Source organism: Leptomonas pyrrhocoris, assembly GCF_001293395.1.
Source record: "Leptomonas pyrrhocoris isolate H10 chromosome Unknown, whole genome shotgun sequence".
NCBI lineage: Eukaryota > Euglenozoa > Kinetoplastea > Trypanosomatida > Trypanosomatidae > Leptomonas > Leptomonas pyrrhocoris.
Genome location: NW_015438385.1, coordinates 140,848 through 157,089, shown reverse-complemented (window position 1 = coordinate 157,089; position 16,242 = coordinate 140,848). Strand labels below are relative to the sequence as shown.

The following is a 16,242-nucleotide window of genomic DNA, read 5'->3' as shown; positions in this document are numbered from 1 at the left end:
TTCAAAATGTATATATGTATATGAAAGGTTAGAGAATGAGGTTGCACTCTGTGATTGGGATGAGCGTAAAGCCTGCATGCCTGTTGCTTTCTTTCCTCCTGCAAGGTGTACCCTTGTCGACTCCTGTCTCCTCTTCACTTCTCGGATGTCTTGCGCACCCTTTCTGCTGTCGGTTCTTATTGCCTTTTGAATGACTGTCCACAACTTCATCTCTTTGCCGTCATCCAGATCGACTAGGTTTTTCTCTCTCGCATCCTGATAGCCCTCACTAACACGAGAAGCTCCGTTTTTCTTATCTTTCCGTTCGAGTACTCCGGCCGTTTTTTCTTTTTTCTCCATTCCCCAACTGACACGTCGTTTGTACCTATTACACAATGTCTCGCCGAACTGTGTTGGCCGCCCTTGTCGGCGTGCTGCTGCTCTGCGTGTGCGTCGTGCGGGCCGAGGTCTTCTTCCACGAGGAGTTCAACAGCCTCGACGGCTGGGTGCAGTCGGAGCACCGCAGCGACTACGGTAAGGTGAAGCTTTCCGCTGGCGCGATGCACGTGGACGCGAAGAAGGAGCAGGGCCTGCAGCTCTCCGAGGACGCGAAGTTCTACGCCATCTCCACGAAGCTGCCCACGCCGGTCAGCAACGACGGCAAGAACCTCGTCATCTCCTTCTCGGTCAAGCACGATCAGAAGCTGGAGTGCGGCGGTGCCTACTTGAAGTTCTTCTCCGAGCTGGACCAGAAGGACTTCAACGGGGAGTCGCCCTACTGGCTCATGTTCGGCCCGGACACCTGCGGCGCGACGAACCGCCTGCACATCATCCTCAACCACGACGGCGAGAACTACCTGTGGAAGAGCAACTCGATGCCTGCGAAGGACAAGGCGACGCACGTCTACACGCTGGAGATCGCGGCGAACAACACGTACCAGCTCTACATGGACGGCAGTTACAAGAAAAGCGGCAGTTTGGAGGAGGAGTGGGAGATCGTCGCGCCGAAGACCATCCCGGACCCCGACGAGCAGAAGCCGGCGGACTGGGTGGATGACTCGATGATGGACGACCCCGAGGACACGAAGCCCGCGGACTGGGACAACGAGCCGGCCACCATCGTCGACCCCGAAGCCGTGAAGCCGGAAGACTGGGACGACGCGGAGGACGGCGAGTGGGAGGCCCCGCAGATCCCGAACCCGGCCTACCGCGGACCGTGGACGGCGCGCCAGATCAAGAACCCGGCCTACAAAGGCGTGTGGGAGCCGAAGCAGATCCCGAACCCCAAGTACGTGCCAATGCCGAACCTCTACAAGGTGCCGGCTCCGCTGCAGTACGTCGGCATTGATGTATGGCAGGTGCAGGGCGGCAGCATCTTCAACAACATCATCCTCGGCGACGACCTGCAAGAGGTGCTGAAGCTGGTCCAGGCCACCTACGGCGCCATTGCGGAGAAGGAGAGGCAGCTGATTGAGGCGGCGGCGGAGAAGCAAAAGGAGGAGAATGCCAAGGCTACTGCGGCTGCCAAGGCGAAGATTGCGGAGGAGAAGGATGAAGTTTCTGCGGAGGAGACGGAAGCCGCTTCCCCGGAGGGCGACGATGACGAAGACCTGTAATGCGCACTCCAGGGTGTGCATGGAGGCCCGCCGGCTGAAGTGCCTTTTTTCCTCTTCATCATTCTCTGACTCGCTCCTGCCTTCATGTTTCTGGCCGCTTTGTTTCTCATGGATTGGGAGGGATTGTACCGGGTATGACGAAACAACAACGGAGAAATCAAATCTAGTGACTATACGTGCTACTGGAGTATTTACGAAAAGAAATGCAAATACCCTACTAAATACACCCTTTTCTTTTTTACGGCTCTGACGGTGGTAGGAGATAGCTTTGAGGTGTCAACGAGGGGGGAGAACTGGAGTCTCCGTGCAGCTTTGTTCCGCAGCGGCGTCCTGGGCTCTTTTGATTGCGTCGCTTTGTGAGGCAAAATGCGGTACCTTCCCACTTTCCCAGTTCTCGTTGGCTTCACCTCCCCGTCATGTGCGTGTCTGTGTGGGACGGAGCATTCTTTTACTCGAATCCCAAAAAGCCGGAACGAGGAAAGGCTTCTATTTTTCATAAGCTGGTATACCGCGTTTTCTGTGAAGCATTGGTGCTGAGAGCGGGGTAATGAGGAGCGCGCTCGCCTACGGTGTTCACGACTTCCTTTGGCGTCACGACGTTCCTTTAAAAAAGAAAAAAGAGAAGATATGTATCTTCGAAAGGTGTGCGGGTGTTTTCCGTTTGGGCTCTTTAAAAATTATTCTTATTATTATTATTGTAGCTGAATGTGGTTCAAAGAAAGTCTAACTAAGGTGAAAAAGATGTTACGTGAAATGAAGAGAAAATGGAGGAACACCCCCTCCCCCCGCGAAAAAAAAAGAAGAGATGAGAATGGCTACGTTTGACGTGGTGCAGCGGCTTATGGAAGTGTCAGCATGAACTGCCGCTGTGGAATCAGAGCGAAGGCACGTTGGGTTCTCCAGCGGCATTTAGAATGGGGTCAGTCATCCGCAGAAGCCTGTCAAGCGAGAGCATCACTGTTGAGTTTTTTTTTTTTCACTCGTCGGAATTGCTGTACGACTCTCAACAAAGAGGAGACGAGATGCTCTACTACGGAAATAGATTTCTCGCGCAGGCTAAAGTCCGTTCTTTTCCCACCTCCACACATCCACTTGTCCTCCCTCCTCTTCTGTCTTCCGCCTTTCGTGGCCTCACTGCTTCGCATATCGGTCATCACCACCACCATCGCCATCACGGGCAACGTACGCTAACCCACGTTGGAGTAGCGAAGAAAAGAAGCAACGAACGTTGGTGCACCGGCCTTGAAATCGAGGCACTTCGCAGCTTCCTCCTTCTTCTTTTCCTTCCTATCAGCAACGTTCTTCTTTCTTTCTGCTTGCGTGTTCCACACGATGGCATACTCAGACGTCCGCCAGAGAGTCTTTCGCATTCCCGGCAGCATCGTGCTGTCCGTGGGTCTCTCGTGGGACTTCGTCGGCGCCGATCCGGTCGACCTCGACCTCAGCGCCGTGTGCTTCACGAAGGAGGGCCGGTTCCTCGATGTCGTCTTCTTCAACCACCTCTTCCCCGAGGGCACGGATGAGGCGACGCTGCGGGCGCATTTCATGGTCGACCCCCACCTCCTCCCGTACCTCTTCCTCAGCGGCGACAGCACCGTGGGCGGGGAGGAGGAGAACCAACTGCCCGGGCTGGCCCTCGCGGCACGGCGGCGTCAACGGCAGCTGAGCCGCAGGGCGGAGGGCCACCACCAGCAGCACAGCGGCAACGGCGGGGGCCTCGCCACCCGCGACTACACCAACGCCGGGTCGAACATCTTCAACCGCCTCTACGAGGAGGAGCAGCTAGCCGATGTGCAGATGGCGGTGGATGAGGCGATGGGCTACGACATCGCGGACGACGAGGCCGGTGAGGGGCGGGAGGGGGGCAACGACGAGGCGGACGGCGAAGGCTCGCGACGCCGCCGTCGACGCCACTGGCAGCACCGCGAGCTCTCCGATGAGGTGCTCACCTTTGTGATGGCGAAGATCCCCCGCGAGACGGATGCGATCTTCCTGACCGTGTCGAGCTACTCCGGCCAGGACTTCACGCTTCTATCGCGTGCGAAGCTGGTACTGTACAACGAGTCGACGAATGAGCGGGTGGGGGTGATGGACCTGCGGTCGTCGACGGAGAACGGCACGGCAAATCTGGCCGCGATGCTCGTGCGTGTGCCTGACAGCAAGGAGGACAGCAGCAACCATCACCACCACAATTCCATCAACGACGACGGCGGTTTTACCTCAGCCGGCGGAGAGTGGGACCTTCGCGAGCTCAACGTGCGGACCTTCGGCTACACCTTCGTGGACCTACTCCCCCTCGTGTTTGACGTCCTTGGCGTGCCGGCGAATAGCCGCATGGATGCGCTGCAGAACCTGCCGGACTACTCCCTCTCCAAGGTCAAGTCGGAGCTGGCCGCGTGGACGCTGTCGGATGTCCGCTTCGGCGTCGGCTGGAGCGGCGAGCACGACGTGGACGCCTTTCTCGTGCTGCTCGACGAGGACAACAACTACGTCGACCACCTCTACCCAAAGAACGGCAAGCTGCGATCGATGGCGCGGGATTTGGCGCGGCACTCCGGCGACGCCCTCTGCGGCTCCAGCGCCACCGGGGATGAGGAGTTCATCGACTTGTTCACCTACCGCGTTCCGGAGAACGTGGGCAGCATCGTGATCGGCGCGAACTGGATGGAGTCCTTTGGGCCGGCGCGGCACACCTGCCACTCCATCTTCGACGTGCCGGATCTCTACCTGCGGCTGCAGAACCGCACCATGATGAACCCGTACTCGACGGAGCTGGACCGGTGGCCGGTGTACCGCGAGGCGCACGACCCAAAGGTGCAGAAGCAGCTCCCCACCACTTACACCGACGCATCGACGCAGAAGACGCAGCCGGTGCGGACGGTGGTGCTCGGTGCGCTCCTCAAGACCGGCACGCAGCCCTTCGACGCCCTCTTTCCCAACCGTCGACGCCTTGACCAGTACTTCTACAAGCACGGCCGCAGTGCTGCCCCGCACACCACCGCCGCCGCCTCTTCCGTGGACGGACGGGGGCCGAGCCGTGGCACCTCCGTCACCTCACGCGCCAACGTCTCCGAGTTTGAGGCGGGCCGCGACGAGGCGGTCCCTCTCTTTCAGCTCGTGCCGATTCATCAGTACGTCCCGGTGGACCCGCGCGAGGGCTTCTCGCGGGTGATTCCGTACTTGCAGTGCATGATGGCCTACGCCATGACGGTCGAGCGGGACACCATCGCCGCGGCACGCCGTCGCGCAGCAGCGGAGGATGTTCAACGTGAACACACGCAGCACGTGGACGACGCAGATTCCGACAACCACAACGGCGATACAGCCGTCAACACGGCTGGCAGCACCAGCGAGTCGCGCTTTGTTTTGAACCGCGGCAACAACATGGTCGGCTGGGCTCCGACGACGGGCCGCACCGTACGCCGCAGCGCACACGCCGAGGCCACTCTGGAGGCGCTGCAGGAGCGTGCCGAGGACGACCAAGTCGCCGCTGGCGCGCTGCGTGACCGCTACGGCCGCATGTGGCGTGAGATGCAGCACTACGACAACCGCACCGACCTCTTCGCGATTGCGGTGCAGTTCCTCGAGGTGGTGGAGGTGCACCCGCAGATGCCAAGCCGCTTTCAGTGCCACGGCGAGGTGTGGGTGTTTGGACAGACGAACAGTGTCGTGTCGGTGAACGGCAGCGTCTCCGCCTTTGACAACACGCCCTACCGCTCCCCCGCGCTGCTGGACCGCACGAAGCTGGTGTGGAGCGACACGTCAAGCGCCAAATCCACGGCCGGCTGCGGCTACTTTGTTGTGCACAAGTACGACCGACTGCGTGTGATGCTCTTCGAGACGGCCTCCATCGGCGTCGCTGACCTAGACTTGATGTCGATGGAGGCCTTGTGGGCGGGCGAGGACCGGCACGATGGCAGCCTGTCAGACCGCTTCAACACGGTGGAGTGCAACGTGCGGCTCGACGGCGGCGCAGACATCGGAACGACGGCGTACAGCGGGGAGCTTCGGCTGCGTGTGTCGCGGGTGCCGGTGAACGCGGCAATGAAGCGGCTGCAGCGCCAGGCGGACAAGGTGAATGAGAAGCGGGAGCGGGTGCGGGAGTCGCAGAGGCACAGCGACGAACGGCACTACAACAGCACTTACAACTCTTGTGCGACCATGTAGAAGACAAAGACTGTTTACTCTCCTTGGTGTTGCTGTATTAGCGGACTGCATGCTTCTCGAGCGCATTTGGCCGTAACGTAAGCGTTTCGCTCCTTCGTCCCGTCTGTTTTATCAGCCGAAACCGTCCGTTTGTCTCCTTTTTCCCCTTTTCCAACAGCGTGCGGCGTTACTAAGGAAACTGTATCGAGTGGCTTTTTCCTGGGGGCTGGATAGAGGTCATAAGATGGGGCCGGCGAGAGGTGCTTCGCTCTTTCTTTCTCCGTCTCTATATGCTGCATCGGGTTTTTGTATCGTTTGAAGAAAGAGAGCCCCGCGTGAAGTACTTCCCTTTTTTTGATGCTTGTAGAATGACGACGGTGTCCTCAAGCGTTCGCTTTGGGGTCTTCAAAACGGCTATTTTATTCTCGTTTCAGAAGCTGTGATACCTCTTCTTTCACTGTGTGATTCTTTTCTCCATTCATCGTTGTTTTTCTCCGTGTTTTTCTGTTTCTTTGCTTTCATCGTTTTACATTAGAGGCGTGCTTCTCTGTCATTGGTCTTTTTCCTGTGTTGTGCTCGTAGGACGGATGAACCCGTCAAAAGTAGTATCCGTTGCCTCTCAGAGCAGTTCGATGGTTTGCCAGTCGCAGTGAAATGATTTCGAATGGGAAGGCTGGCCCGTACGTTTTCTGGTTGATCGCCATCGTAGTGCAGCTTTACTTCCAGCTGTGTTTTCTTTTCGCTTTACTCATTACTCTTTTCTGTAGACAGTATAAAGAAACGAAAAGCCGATTGTATGTATGGCGATTGTCAGCTGTGCTGATCGCCGTAGCTCCTTTCACCTTCTTGTAGAAGAGTTCCGGCATTGAAGTTTCACTGTTGTGAAGGTGAGATTTACCCGCCCTTCCTTTCTGTACGACGCTGGTGCAAGCAGTTGGATTTCCGTGTTCTTTTGCAGCGAGCCAACGTCGCCTCTCTGAATTCCAGCATCTTCGTTTTCTCTGTAGTACTATTATTATTATTATTATTCTCTGTTTCGGTGTTCAGTCGCACCTCCTTCTCTGTATCTCTGCGAGTGTAGCTACGTGATTAGGCGTATCAACATAATCCTCGCCGTCCCACCGCCCTCGCGTCCCTCCTTCCCCCCCCCCCCCACCACACACACACGCACACCTATTGCCAAGTATTTATTCTGCCCTCTTGTGGGTTCATCACATCCAATAAAAAACCCGAAGTACTTTCAATCATGTCGGATCCGGTAGACATTAAGCTAGACCTGGAGAAGGAGTGCCTGGCAAATGATTGTGCGAAGAAGGTCGCGGCGTACAACGCCTGCCTGGAGCGCATCAAGTCCGTGGACCCCGAGAAGGAGCCGCACTGCTACAACCAGTACTTCGACATCGTGCACTGCGTCGACGTGTGCGTCAACCCGAAGCTGTGGCCCACGCTCAAATAATCACGATAACAAGGAAGGATCACAAAGGGGCGTCATCCGTTGTGGTATCTGTTGCCTTTGCCGTTGTGTGCACAGTATGGTGTTGACGTTAGTTAGGTGTACTGTACTGAGGTGCAATGAAGAAAAGGAGAAAGGAGAAAGGATCAAGCGCAGTGCGGTCTGCGCTGCATCGCTAGACTCATTCGCGGTCGTGCGGTTTTCTTCGCGACAGAGAGGCGTACATCAGGGCTGTGGTGAGCAGTGTATGGCGTAACCGTTGATGTACACAGGAGTGCTTACCGCGCTTCTCCCTGCGACTCGCTTGAGGCACGTTGATTCCTTTTTCCTACTCTCTTCTTTCTTCTGTTATACGTCTGAGGCTTTTTTAAATACTGTCTTTTACTTAGTAACTTACGTAGTACATATAGGAAGGTATTCAAACGAAGGCTGCCTAATAATGATGAACGAGATAACGTACCCGTGGTGAAGCACTTCGCACGTTGATGTTCTACTTTAACGTGCGAGGAAGGTCGATTCGACAAAGGAACTGTGCTGCGTCTGATTGCCAACAGTAATCACCTATGAAGAAGAAGTATTGGCCGGTGAAGAACTGTCCTTCGTGGAAGTTTTTCCTCTTTTATTATTATTCCCTTCTGCATGTTCTTTACCCCCCCCCCCTCCTCTCCCCCTCGTTATGCTTTGCCTCCTCTACTCTTCTGTCACGGTCATTCCTCCGCGTTGATTCCACGTTTTTTGGCTCACCTTTCCGTGCGTTTGCTCTCATCACGACACACAAAAGTTCTCTTTTTCCTTTCCTTCTTTTGTATTTCACGTCAAACGACGGCGAACAGTGTCATCTTCGCCGCAATTATTTTATTTCCACAGCTTCTTCTCAGGTGTTTTCGCTTTTGGATCCCGGCGCGGCTCACGATATCGACGCACATTGCCGGCCGCCGTTTCGCTAGATTGTTTCTTCTTTGTCCGCTATTCTTATTTATTATTACTGCGGTTTTGGCAGCATCTCGAGTTGCGGAGGTTCTCTTTCTGTGTGAGTGGTGGCTTCGCTTTTTTACTTTTCCACTTGATGTGCACGCACGCATTACCTGTGGATTTGTACATGCGTGTGGATGGGCCACTCTTCCGCACTTCAGGAAAGCATAGACGTTGTATACGAGCGTGTTAGCCGCTTTTTGTATTTGGAGAATCATATATTGCCGAGGTAGTCGCCGCGCACCGTTTCTTTGACGCAGTCCTACTGCTATGAATCACTTTCTTATTTATTTCTCAGGTCTTTGAAGTACGTGTTTGTTCTTTTTACTCGTTTTGCTACTACTATTATATATTTTTTCCTCTCTCGAACCCACATTACCACTAAATCCTTTCCCTTCTCTATTGCCACCACCACACCGATAGTTGTTCTGCGACGTTCATGCATTACTTTTTCCTGGAGAAGCAGAGCAACCTCACCCTGCGATGGAAGGTGCGGCAGGTGGCCTTCGATGCCAAGTACCGCTACCTGTACTACTCCAAGCCGCTGAGCCGCACCGACATTGAGGAGGTGATGACGCGGAGCCAAGAAGTGGAGGGGGCGGTAGCGGCAGCAACCGGCAACAGCGGCTCCTCTTCCCCGATTCTGTCCGGCGGCACCTCCAGTCGTAAGGTGAAGTGGAGCGGCAAAGTGAAGGTCACCCAGCTGCGCTACGCCGCCGACGAGTACATCGTCCCGCCCACCAGCGACGACTTCAACGAGGGGGTTCTGCTCACTTTGATCATCATCGGCTACGAGCGCTCGCTGGTGCACCGCCCGCACCGCGGGAAGGGCAGCGTCGGCAACTCCTCGGAGAACAGCTTCTCCCACCGCAGCAACGCCTCGTGGTTCCGCAGCACGTCGTGGCTCAGCACGACGCGGATGGACAGCGAGCCGGATGCAGATGCAGAGGACGAGGCGCCGACTGCTTCGGCGGGGCAGCCGCTCCTGACCAACGCGGACACCGACGTGCCGGCACCGGAGTCGCCGTCGGGCTTCATTCACATGCCGAGCTACCCCGTGAACGAGTCCCTCGACGAGGACTTCGAGGACGAGGACGAGAACATGTTCCGCGACATCGACCTTGCGCCGGACGACGAGGAGGACGAGGAGACCTCCGTGGCCGCCTCGGAAGCCGAGACGGAGGCCAGTGATGAGGACGCGGAGGAGGAGGCGGACGAGGATGACGTCGCCCTCAATTCGCCGCCCTCCAGCCCCACAGAGAGCGTGCAGAGCGGGTACAGCTTCTTCAGTCGCCGACGTCGCGTGGTGCGGGTCGGTGCGGGCACTACGGTGAAGGATGAGAAGGCGGTGCAGCTGCAGTTCCGTGCGGCCAACTACGATGTTTTCCGCATTGTGAGCCTTCGGGTGCGGCAAGCGTTGGTGCGACACGGCCTCTGCGGCCCACTGCACGCTGGGCTGCCACCGTATGATCCTCGCAACGGCATTGCCCTCGCCACGGTGCCCCTGCACCTCCGCCACGCCTTCCGTCGGCTGAACGACGTGGTGTTTTACTCGCTGCAAATTGGTCACGTGGTGTATGTCCGCCAGCAGCGGGAGGTGCGGGGGATGGAGGGCTACCTGTGCATCACCCACGACTCGATTCTGCTCCTGCAGCTGGACGGCAAGTGCCCGCGCTGGCTGGACCTGGAGGACATCGTCGGGGTGCAGTACGTCCTCCGCGGCAACCACTCCTTCATCTCCATTCGTGCCGCGGAGCCCTATCCTGACTTTGTCTTCATTCCCATCATCCCCAGCTACCCGCCCAACTCTACCTTTGACTCCGAGGAGTGCGTGGAGGGGATTGTGAGCATGGTGCGGCGCCTCCTCATGCAGCGTCTACGCGCCGGCGAGGAGGTGGCGCTGGCGCCCGTCTCGAGTCGACGCGCCTCCGTGCACACCGCCGAGGACACCGACGAGTACGACGTTCTCTGCCACATCCACGACCTCTCGGCGCAGCACACGGACGTGTTCAAGTACATCGCGCAGGAGCAGAGCACCGGCGCGACCCCGCTGCGCTGGCGCTGGGACAACTCCAAGACGCCGACGCACTTCACCTTCAAGCGGGACCTCTACCAGGCCCTGGAGCGCGACGAGGGCGAGGACACGGACGATGACGAGGAGGCGTCGCCGTCGCGCATGCAGCGGCGGCCCTTCATGGCGCCGGCCTCGCATGCGCAGATGGGCGAGGCGGTGGTGCCGTCCCGGCAGCAGCAGCACTTGAGCATGGGGCAGTCTGCAGGAAGCCCGTTGAAGGCGACGTCGACCTCCCGCTGGCCGGAGCGGGGGGCGGGTCCGCACTCGGCGGTGTCGTCTTCCTACGGCGTCACCCCACCGCGGGCGGGCGCGTTGTCGCCGGCGAGTTCGATGTACTCCAACGCGAGCTTCATGCCAGCGACGATGACGCAGCTGATGGCGCCGCCCTCGCGGGGGGCGGAGTTACGGGCGAAGCAGCGGCTGCAGGTGACGCGCACCGACCGCCGCAACGCGAGTCCAGCGGGGGCCGTCGACACGTCTGTCAGTCCGGCTGCGGCAGGTGGTAGCGGTGGTGGATTTGGTGAGTCTGTCTCCGCTTCTGTGGGCGGTGCGGGTGCAGGCGGGACGGTCCAACCACCGCCGCAGCCGCAACCGATGAAGACCTCCATCACGACCTCCAGCATGGGCACGATCCCTTACGTAAAGCCCTCTGCAGCGGCACCGCAGAGCGACGCACCGCCTCGCATTTACGTCTCGGCAGCGCCATCGTCATCGTCATCGCGGCAGCGAAGCGCCGACACGCGTCCGCCTTCTCAAGCAGCCAGCGCTGTGGTTACTGCGACTACTGCTGCGACAATAAACAAAAGAGCTGCTGCGCACTTGCCACTGCACAGTACGCCGGGTACGACGGGCCAACGATCGCCTGAGCCGCCGGGTGACTCGGACAGCGGGAGCTCCCCAAACACGGTAGTCGGCAGCGCCCCCTCGCAGCAGCGCCCGCCGTCCTCTCGTCCCAACACCTACGGTTTAGTCCCCTCGCAGCTGCACGCCGACCCGACCGTCCTCGACTACTGGCTCTCCTCGGCGGCCCCCAACGTACCGCCGGTGGCCACAGCCCCGAAAGGGGTGCATCTGAGCGAAATTCATGTTTCGATGCAACAGCAGCAGCAACAGCAGCAGACGACGACCAGTGGCCACGACCTGCCCTCGCCCTGTCCGTCATCGACCCACTCTGGGAAACCGGCAGACGCCCCCGCAGCAGCAACGACGACGAACGCGCCCGGCACCGCGTACCTCGGTCATCCGCCCACCCCGGCGGCCAGCAATGGCGGAAACGGCGTGGGCAACGGGAGTCTGACGGCGAACGCGGGGTCTGCGGTACTGGTGCCGAGCGCTTCGATGAGTAGCAGAGGGGGCGCCGGTGCAGCGTCTGGCAGCTCCACCAGAGGCGGGCAGCCCTCTTCGGCCGGTCCGCAAGAGAGCGTGACGAATGGCAGCCGATCGCCGCAAGAGGTGACGCACACGACGGAGAATGCCTCGGAAGGCGGGGACGTGGTAGATGAGGAGAGTGACGAGGACTTCGACAGCGAGGATATGGAGGACATGCTGCAGCGACCCGAGTCGCGGGGGCAGCCAACGACGCACGAACACGCGGCGCTGCCTTCCTTGGCGATATCAACGACGACGGGTGGCCTTGCCGCTTCTGCTTCTGCTTCTGCTTCTACAGCTGTAGCAGCAGCGGGTATTGGTGGCACCCCAGGCGCAGGGACGGTGCCGGTGGAGAGTCCGGGCTTTGTGAAGGTGGCGGAGGGCGTTGTGACGCCAACGGTGCTGACCGCTGACCTTTTACCGGGCTTCCGTCCGCGGGAGGCCGACCGACAAAGTGAGAAGGCCTCGGCGCCCTCGCCAAGCTTGCAGGCTCGACCAGACATGGCCGCCTTCATTCCACCAGCTGTGTTGCCGAAGTAAGGGATCTTTGTTTTGCTTCTTATTTGGAAACTAGTTTTGTATTTTCACCCTGGAAGCGGCTAATGCTGTGTTTCTTTGTATTTCCTGCTGCTTTGAAGCAGGAGCAGCTTTTCTATTGTGGCGCTGATGAAGAGAGCACTTGGTTGTGTGGTGCGTTCGGAGTGGCACCGTGTGATGGGGGTGGTGATGGATTGTGTTCTGCTGTTGAATGCCGCCCCTTCCCCAGCGAACTGGGCGGCTTTCTATTATTCAGTGATATATTCCGTGAGAACTAAAGTTTAGTGTCTTTTATCTTTCTTTTCATTTCTGTTCTTATTTTTTTAGTCTCTCTTTGTCGACGTGGCTCACCGAACGAAAAGAAGGACCACTTCATTATCTGCGGCATTGCTTCGAGGACGGTTGCAACGGGTTCGCACGCTACACTGTAATTTCCGCTCCGCTTTGTACCTACTGCCTCTGCAAGACCACCTTACGCATTCCGGCCGCTGTGCTGACTAAACAACGAAACCTCATTATCTTCATAAAACAAAAGAATAAAAGCTTTACTTGTGCAGGGCTAACGGCGCCTGCTCATCCGGCTGATCCTCTCTTTCTCGCTTGCTCTCTCTGTATAAGTGTTCTTCTCCATCCATGCTCTCCTCTGCTGCCGTCTATCTGGTGTTTCTACTCTGGGCAGTGTGTTGTCGCATCAGTGCAAGCGCTGCAGTGTGATGTCGTTTGGTTAGTTCTTATTTCATGTATTTTTCTAGTGTAGTGTTTCGTCAACTCTTTTATTAACTTTTTTTTGTTTTTACGTCTGCTGAGCTTTTGGGGTGTGTCTGTGTGTTTGAGCAGGCTGTTGTCAGTCGTCGTCGTTTGTCTTGCTTCGTTGATCTACGCCGCTAGCCCTTCTATTTATTATTTTTATTTTTTCCCCTTACCTATCTGTGTGTGAAAACAAAGCCGTTTCACACAGGCAGCACCGCCGGTTGTGCTTCTCTGCTCCCACGGAGCACCCTGCTCTTTTCTTTTCCACATTTTCAAAAGAAACAACCGCCCCTCACCGAGAAGACGCCTCGCTCACAGCCATGTTCTACACGTACGCAGAGAAGCAGGGCAACGTCTTCTTTGACGGGTGGCAGATGCGCCAGCTCGCCTTCGACACCATGCGCCGCCACCTCTACTACTCCGACAGCGTCACGCCGGAGAAAATTGCCTACCCCAACGCCAACGACAACCCCTTCCCACCGGCGACCTCCGAGGACTCCTACACGGACGGCGAGGATTCCTATGCGAGTCTGTCCACCGCCGGCGAGAACCCGGCCGTTCCGCACATCAACGTGCGTCCCCCGCTCTCCCCGGTGAGTCAGCAGCAACGCTTCAACGAGGCCCCGCCGCCGCCCAACAACCCCGAGGACGTGCTGTGGAGGAAGAAGATCAAGGTAGACATGATTGTGCTGGTGGGCAAGGAGCACGCCTTCATCCTCGAGGACACGCATTTGAAGGAGACGGATCTGTTCCAGGTAGAGATTCATGGAGAGGTGCGGCCGCTGGCGCAAGGGGAGACGCCCGCGCCCGGTCCGCTGCTGACGCCGTCGTCTGGGCTGTCCGGATTGCCGGAGCGCTTCACCGTCGAGAACGACGAGTTTATTCGCGATCCGTTCTTTCTGCGGGAGCTGTACGAGGCGCTGCGCGATCAGTTTGCGGACCTGCGCATGGAGCGGGAGCGGGCGGAGCTGGCTAGTGGGCAGCCCGTCCTGCCACCGAGCGCACGCCGCATACAAACGCTCGAGTCACCGCACGCGAAGAACGGCACGGCCTACCGTGGCAGCCGCATCAAGGTGGTGTTCCGCATGCGCACCGACTACGAATTCCGCCGCTTCTGGTACGTCGTGCAGACCGTCCTGGGCTACGACAAGCTGAGTGCGCGGCCCTATCGTGGACTGCCCCCGTACGACCCCCGCAACGGGCTCATCTTCTCCATGATTCCGATGTGCGTGTGGCACACCTTCAAGGCACTCGACAAAGCCGTCTTTTACGCCTTCCTGCGTGGGGATTTGGTGGGCCGCAACGCGTCGGGTGGCCTCTGCGTGGCGCTGCGCGGCGCCTACCTCTGCATCACCCACGACACCGTCCTCTTGGTGCGCGACACCGGCACCATCCCGCGCTGGATCAAGCTGCAACAGGTCCGTGAGTTTCACTACAACGCCGCGAGCAGTCGCCCCTTCGTGGCCTTCCTCTCCGATCCCGGTGCGCCGGACATCATCTTCCTGCCGCAGCCGCCCATCTACGGCCCGGACGCGATCCGCCGCTTTAGCCCCTCGGTGGAGGTGCTGCGCCTCTACCACATCATTCACGAGACTTGCTTCGCCTCGCTGGAGATCCGCCGTGTGATCGACATGGCGGAGATTCCCGAAATGTCGGTGCGGGGGTTTGTCGCACGCTACGAGCGGGAGACCGGCCGCCACCTCGACTTCGACCCCGCCGTCGGCTACTCGAGTTCTCTGAGCTGCCCGCTGCCGAAGGAGCAGCTGGCGCAGGTCTGGCGGGAGGTGCAGAGCATCTACGCCTCACGCGACCCGTCTGTGGTGAGTCGGGCGGCCATCCCGCTGTACCGGAACAACACGAATGACACGGACCTCTCGCGGGAGCAGCTCGAGACCCTCTCGCGCCGTCTCGCACGGGAGCGCGCCAGCAGGGATGACATCGTGGGTCTGTCCCTGGAGGAGGCCCACCGTATTGAGGCGACAGCGACGGCGTCGCCGTCGTCGCAGCAGCCGCGCCGCCGCGGCAACACACACTCGGCGCACTCCTCCCATCGCAACCACAGCGACTCGCAATCGGACGTTTTGTCTCCCCAGATGCGGCGCACGAGCAGTGAGCTGGTGGCACCGCCCTCCTCCCTCCTTCCTCGAAGTAACACGACCTCCGTGGCGGAGTTGGAGAGGGACGCTCATCTACACCGCGATCTCAGCCTCCCCCACACGAGCAGCGAGGGCTGGAATGACGGCTCCACGTCCGCGGCCTCTCCTGGGTCACCGCTAGAGATGGCCTCCCCCTCTTCCCAGTCCGAGAGAGCAAGTCGCAGCCGTGCGAACCGAAACAACATTAGCAGCAGCGACGTGTACGCGTCGCCGTCGTCGCCGAGCCGTGGGGCGGACACCATCCCTGGGAGTCCAGCCGCCGCAACGGCAGGAACGGCAGTGGCAGGAGCAGCGACCACCTCCTCCACCACAATCTTTCCCCAAACCTATACCACCAGGACGCAGATCCCTGCCAACCGGCTCGAGACACCGCAGCTTGGCACCGACAACCCCGTCCCAACCGTCAACTTCGGCAATACCCCAGCGATGGGTAGCTCGCCTGGGCTGGGCAACGCCAGCTTCGCGAGTAGCTGCTACGGTGCGTGCAGCGTGCAGTACCAGGTGCCGGGTGCGCGTTACCTGACCGCGGAGGAGCTGAAGAAGGCGGGGACTGACGTGGCGGTGGACCACCATGCCGTGTTGATGAGCCAGACCCCGCTGGGACCCGAAGGGGCGGCGCAAGCCTTCTTGACCAACTCGGAGGTGAACGTGGAGGAGATTATGAGTAAGAGTCTCACGGCCATGCAGGCGGCGGGGTGCCCAGCAGGTCGTCGCGAGCCGCTCAGCAGTTCCAAAGGCTCGAAGGGCGGCTCCTCGCTGTCGAAGCCCGCGTCGTCGCTGCCGGGCAAGCGCCAAACGGACGCTGCCAAGCCGACACAGAAGAAGAAGAACGACACCTCCGTGGAGACGTAAGAAGGGCGGAGGGGGGGGGGGCGGTGGTTGGCGATTTTACCTTTTTTTTCGTGAAGTGTGACAGAGCGGCGTCGCAATCTGACGCACAAAATTAGTTGAGGGCGTTGTGTTGAGGAGAGAGAGAGAGAGGTTGCCTCGTCAAACTTTTCAGGTAGCCGCTCTCTTTGCGGTTGTGTCTGCGGTGGAGCCAGCGGTAGCCGTTGTCTTGTTTCTTCTGCGTTAGAGAGCGGGCGAGAGAGGGAGAGTTGCGCTCTTACTCTCGCCTCTTTCGGTGCTATGGACGTTTTCGTTTTCTCTCTTATAAGTCCTTTGTAACTATCACACTACTTGTATATATGT

At 58.7% G+C, this 16,242-nt stretch overlaps 5 protein-coding genes across 11 annotated transcripts; all 5 read left to right on the top strand.

Moving 5' to 3' along the window:
- Positions 1-227: 227 nt before the first annotated feature.
- ABB37_09149 (putative calreticulin) lies at positions 228-1,595 on the top strand (the record flags this gene model as incomplete). Of its 3 annotated transcripts, none has more annotated exons than XM_015808462.1 (1): positions 228-1,595. In XM_015808462.1, exon 1 carries the CDS (start codon positions 375-377, stop codon positions 1,593-1,595), a length of 1,221 nt encoding a protein of 406 aa, XP_015652915.1. In that variant the 5' UTR covers positions 228-374. The 3 variants fall into 3 exon arrangements, with proteins under 3 accessions (XP_015652915.1, XP_015652914.1, XP_015652913.1); XM_015808461.1 differs by having other exon boundaries at positions 237-1,595; XM_015808460.1 differs by having other exon boundaries at positions 262-1,595.
- A 1,202-nt stretch (positions 1,596-2,797) lies between these two features.
- ABB37_09148 (hypothetical protein) lies at positions 2,798-5,762 on the top strand (the record flags this gene model as incomplete). Of its 2 annotated transcripts, none has more annotated exons than XM_015808459.1 (1): positions 2,798-5,762. In XM_015808459.1, exon 1 carries the CDS (start codon positions 2,928-2,930, stop codon positions 5,760-5,762), a length of 2,835 nt encoding a protein of 944 aa, XP_015652912.1. In that variant the 5' UTR covers positions 2,798-2,927. The 2 variants fall into 2 exon arrangements, with proteins under 2 accessions (XP_015652912.1, XP_015652911.1); XM_015808458.1 differs by having other exon boundaries at positions 2,801-5,762.
- Positions 5,763-6,727: 965 nt separating this feature from the next.
- ABB37_09147 (hypothetical protein) lies at positions 6,728-7,450 on the top strand (the record flags this gene model as incomplete). 4 transcript variants are annotated; one of them, XM_015808457.1, is made up of 1 exon in its annotated part: positions 6,728-7,450. In XM_015808457.1, the coding sequence occupies exon 1, from the start codon at positions 7,040-7,042 to the stop codon at positions 7,448-7,450; it is 411 nt and encodes a 136-aa protein (XP_015652910.1). In that variant the 5' UTR covers positions 6,728-7,039. The 4 variants fall into 4 exon arrangements, with proteins under 4 accessions (XP_015652910.1, XP_015652909.1, XP_015652908.1 ...); XM_015808456.1 differs by having other exon boundaries at positions 6,748-7,450; XM_015808455.1 differs by having other exon boundaries at positions 6,925-7,450.
- A 524-nt stretch (positions 7,451-7,974) lies between these two features.
- On the top strand, positions 7,975-12,148 carry ABB37_09146 (hypothetical protein; the record flags this gene model as incomplete). The annotated part of the gene is made up of 1 exon (XM_015808453.1): positions 7,975-12,148. Exon 1 carries the CDS (start codon positions 8,606-8,608, stop codon positions 12,146-12,148), a length of 3,543 nt encoding a protein of 1,180 aa, XP_015652906.1. The 5' UTR covers positions 7,975-8,605.
- Positions 12,149-12,823: 675 nt separating this feature from the next.
- ABB37_09145 (hypothetical protein) lies at positions 12,824-15,903 on the top strand (the record flags this gene model as incomplete). The annotated part of the gene is made up of 1 exon (XM_015808452.1): positions 12,824-15,903. The coding sequence occupies exon 1, from the start codon at positions 13,216-13,218 to the stop codon at positions 15,901-15,903; it is 2,688 nt and encodes an 895-aa protein (XP_015652905.1). The 5' UTR covers positions 12,824-13,215.
- Between the last annotated feature and the right edge of the window lie 339 nt (positions 15,904-16,242).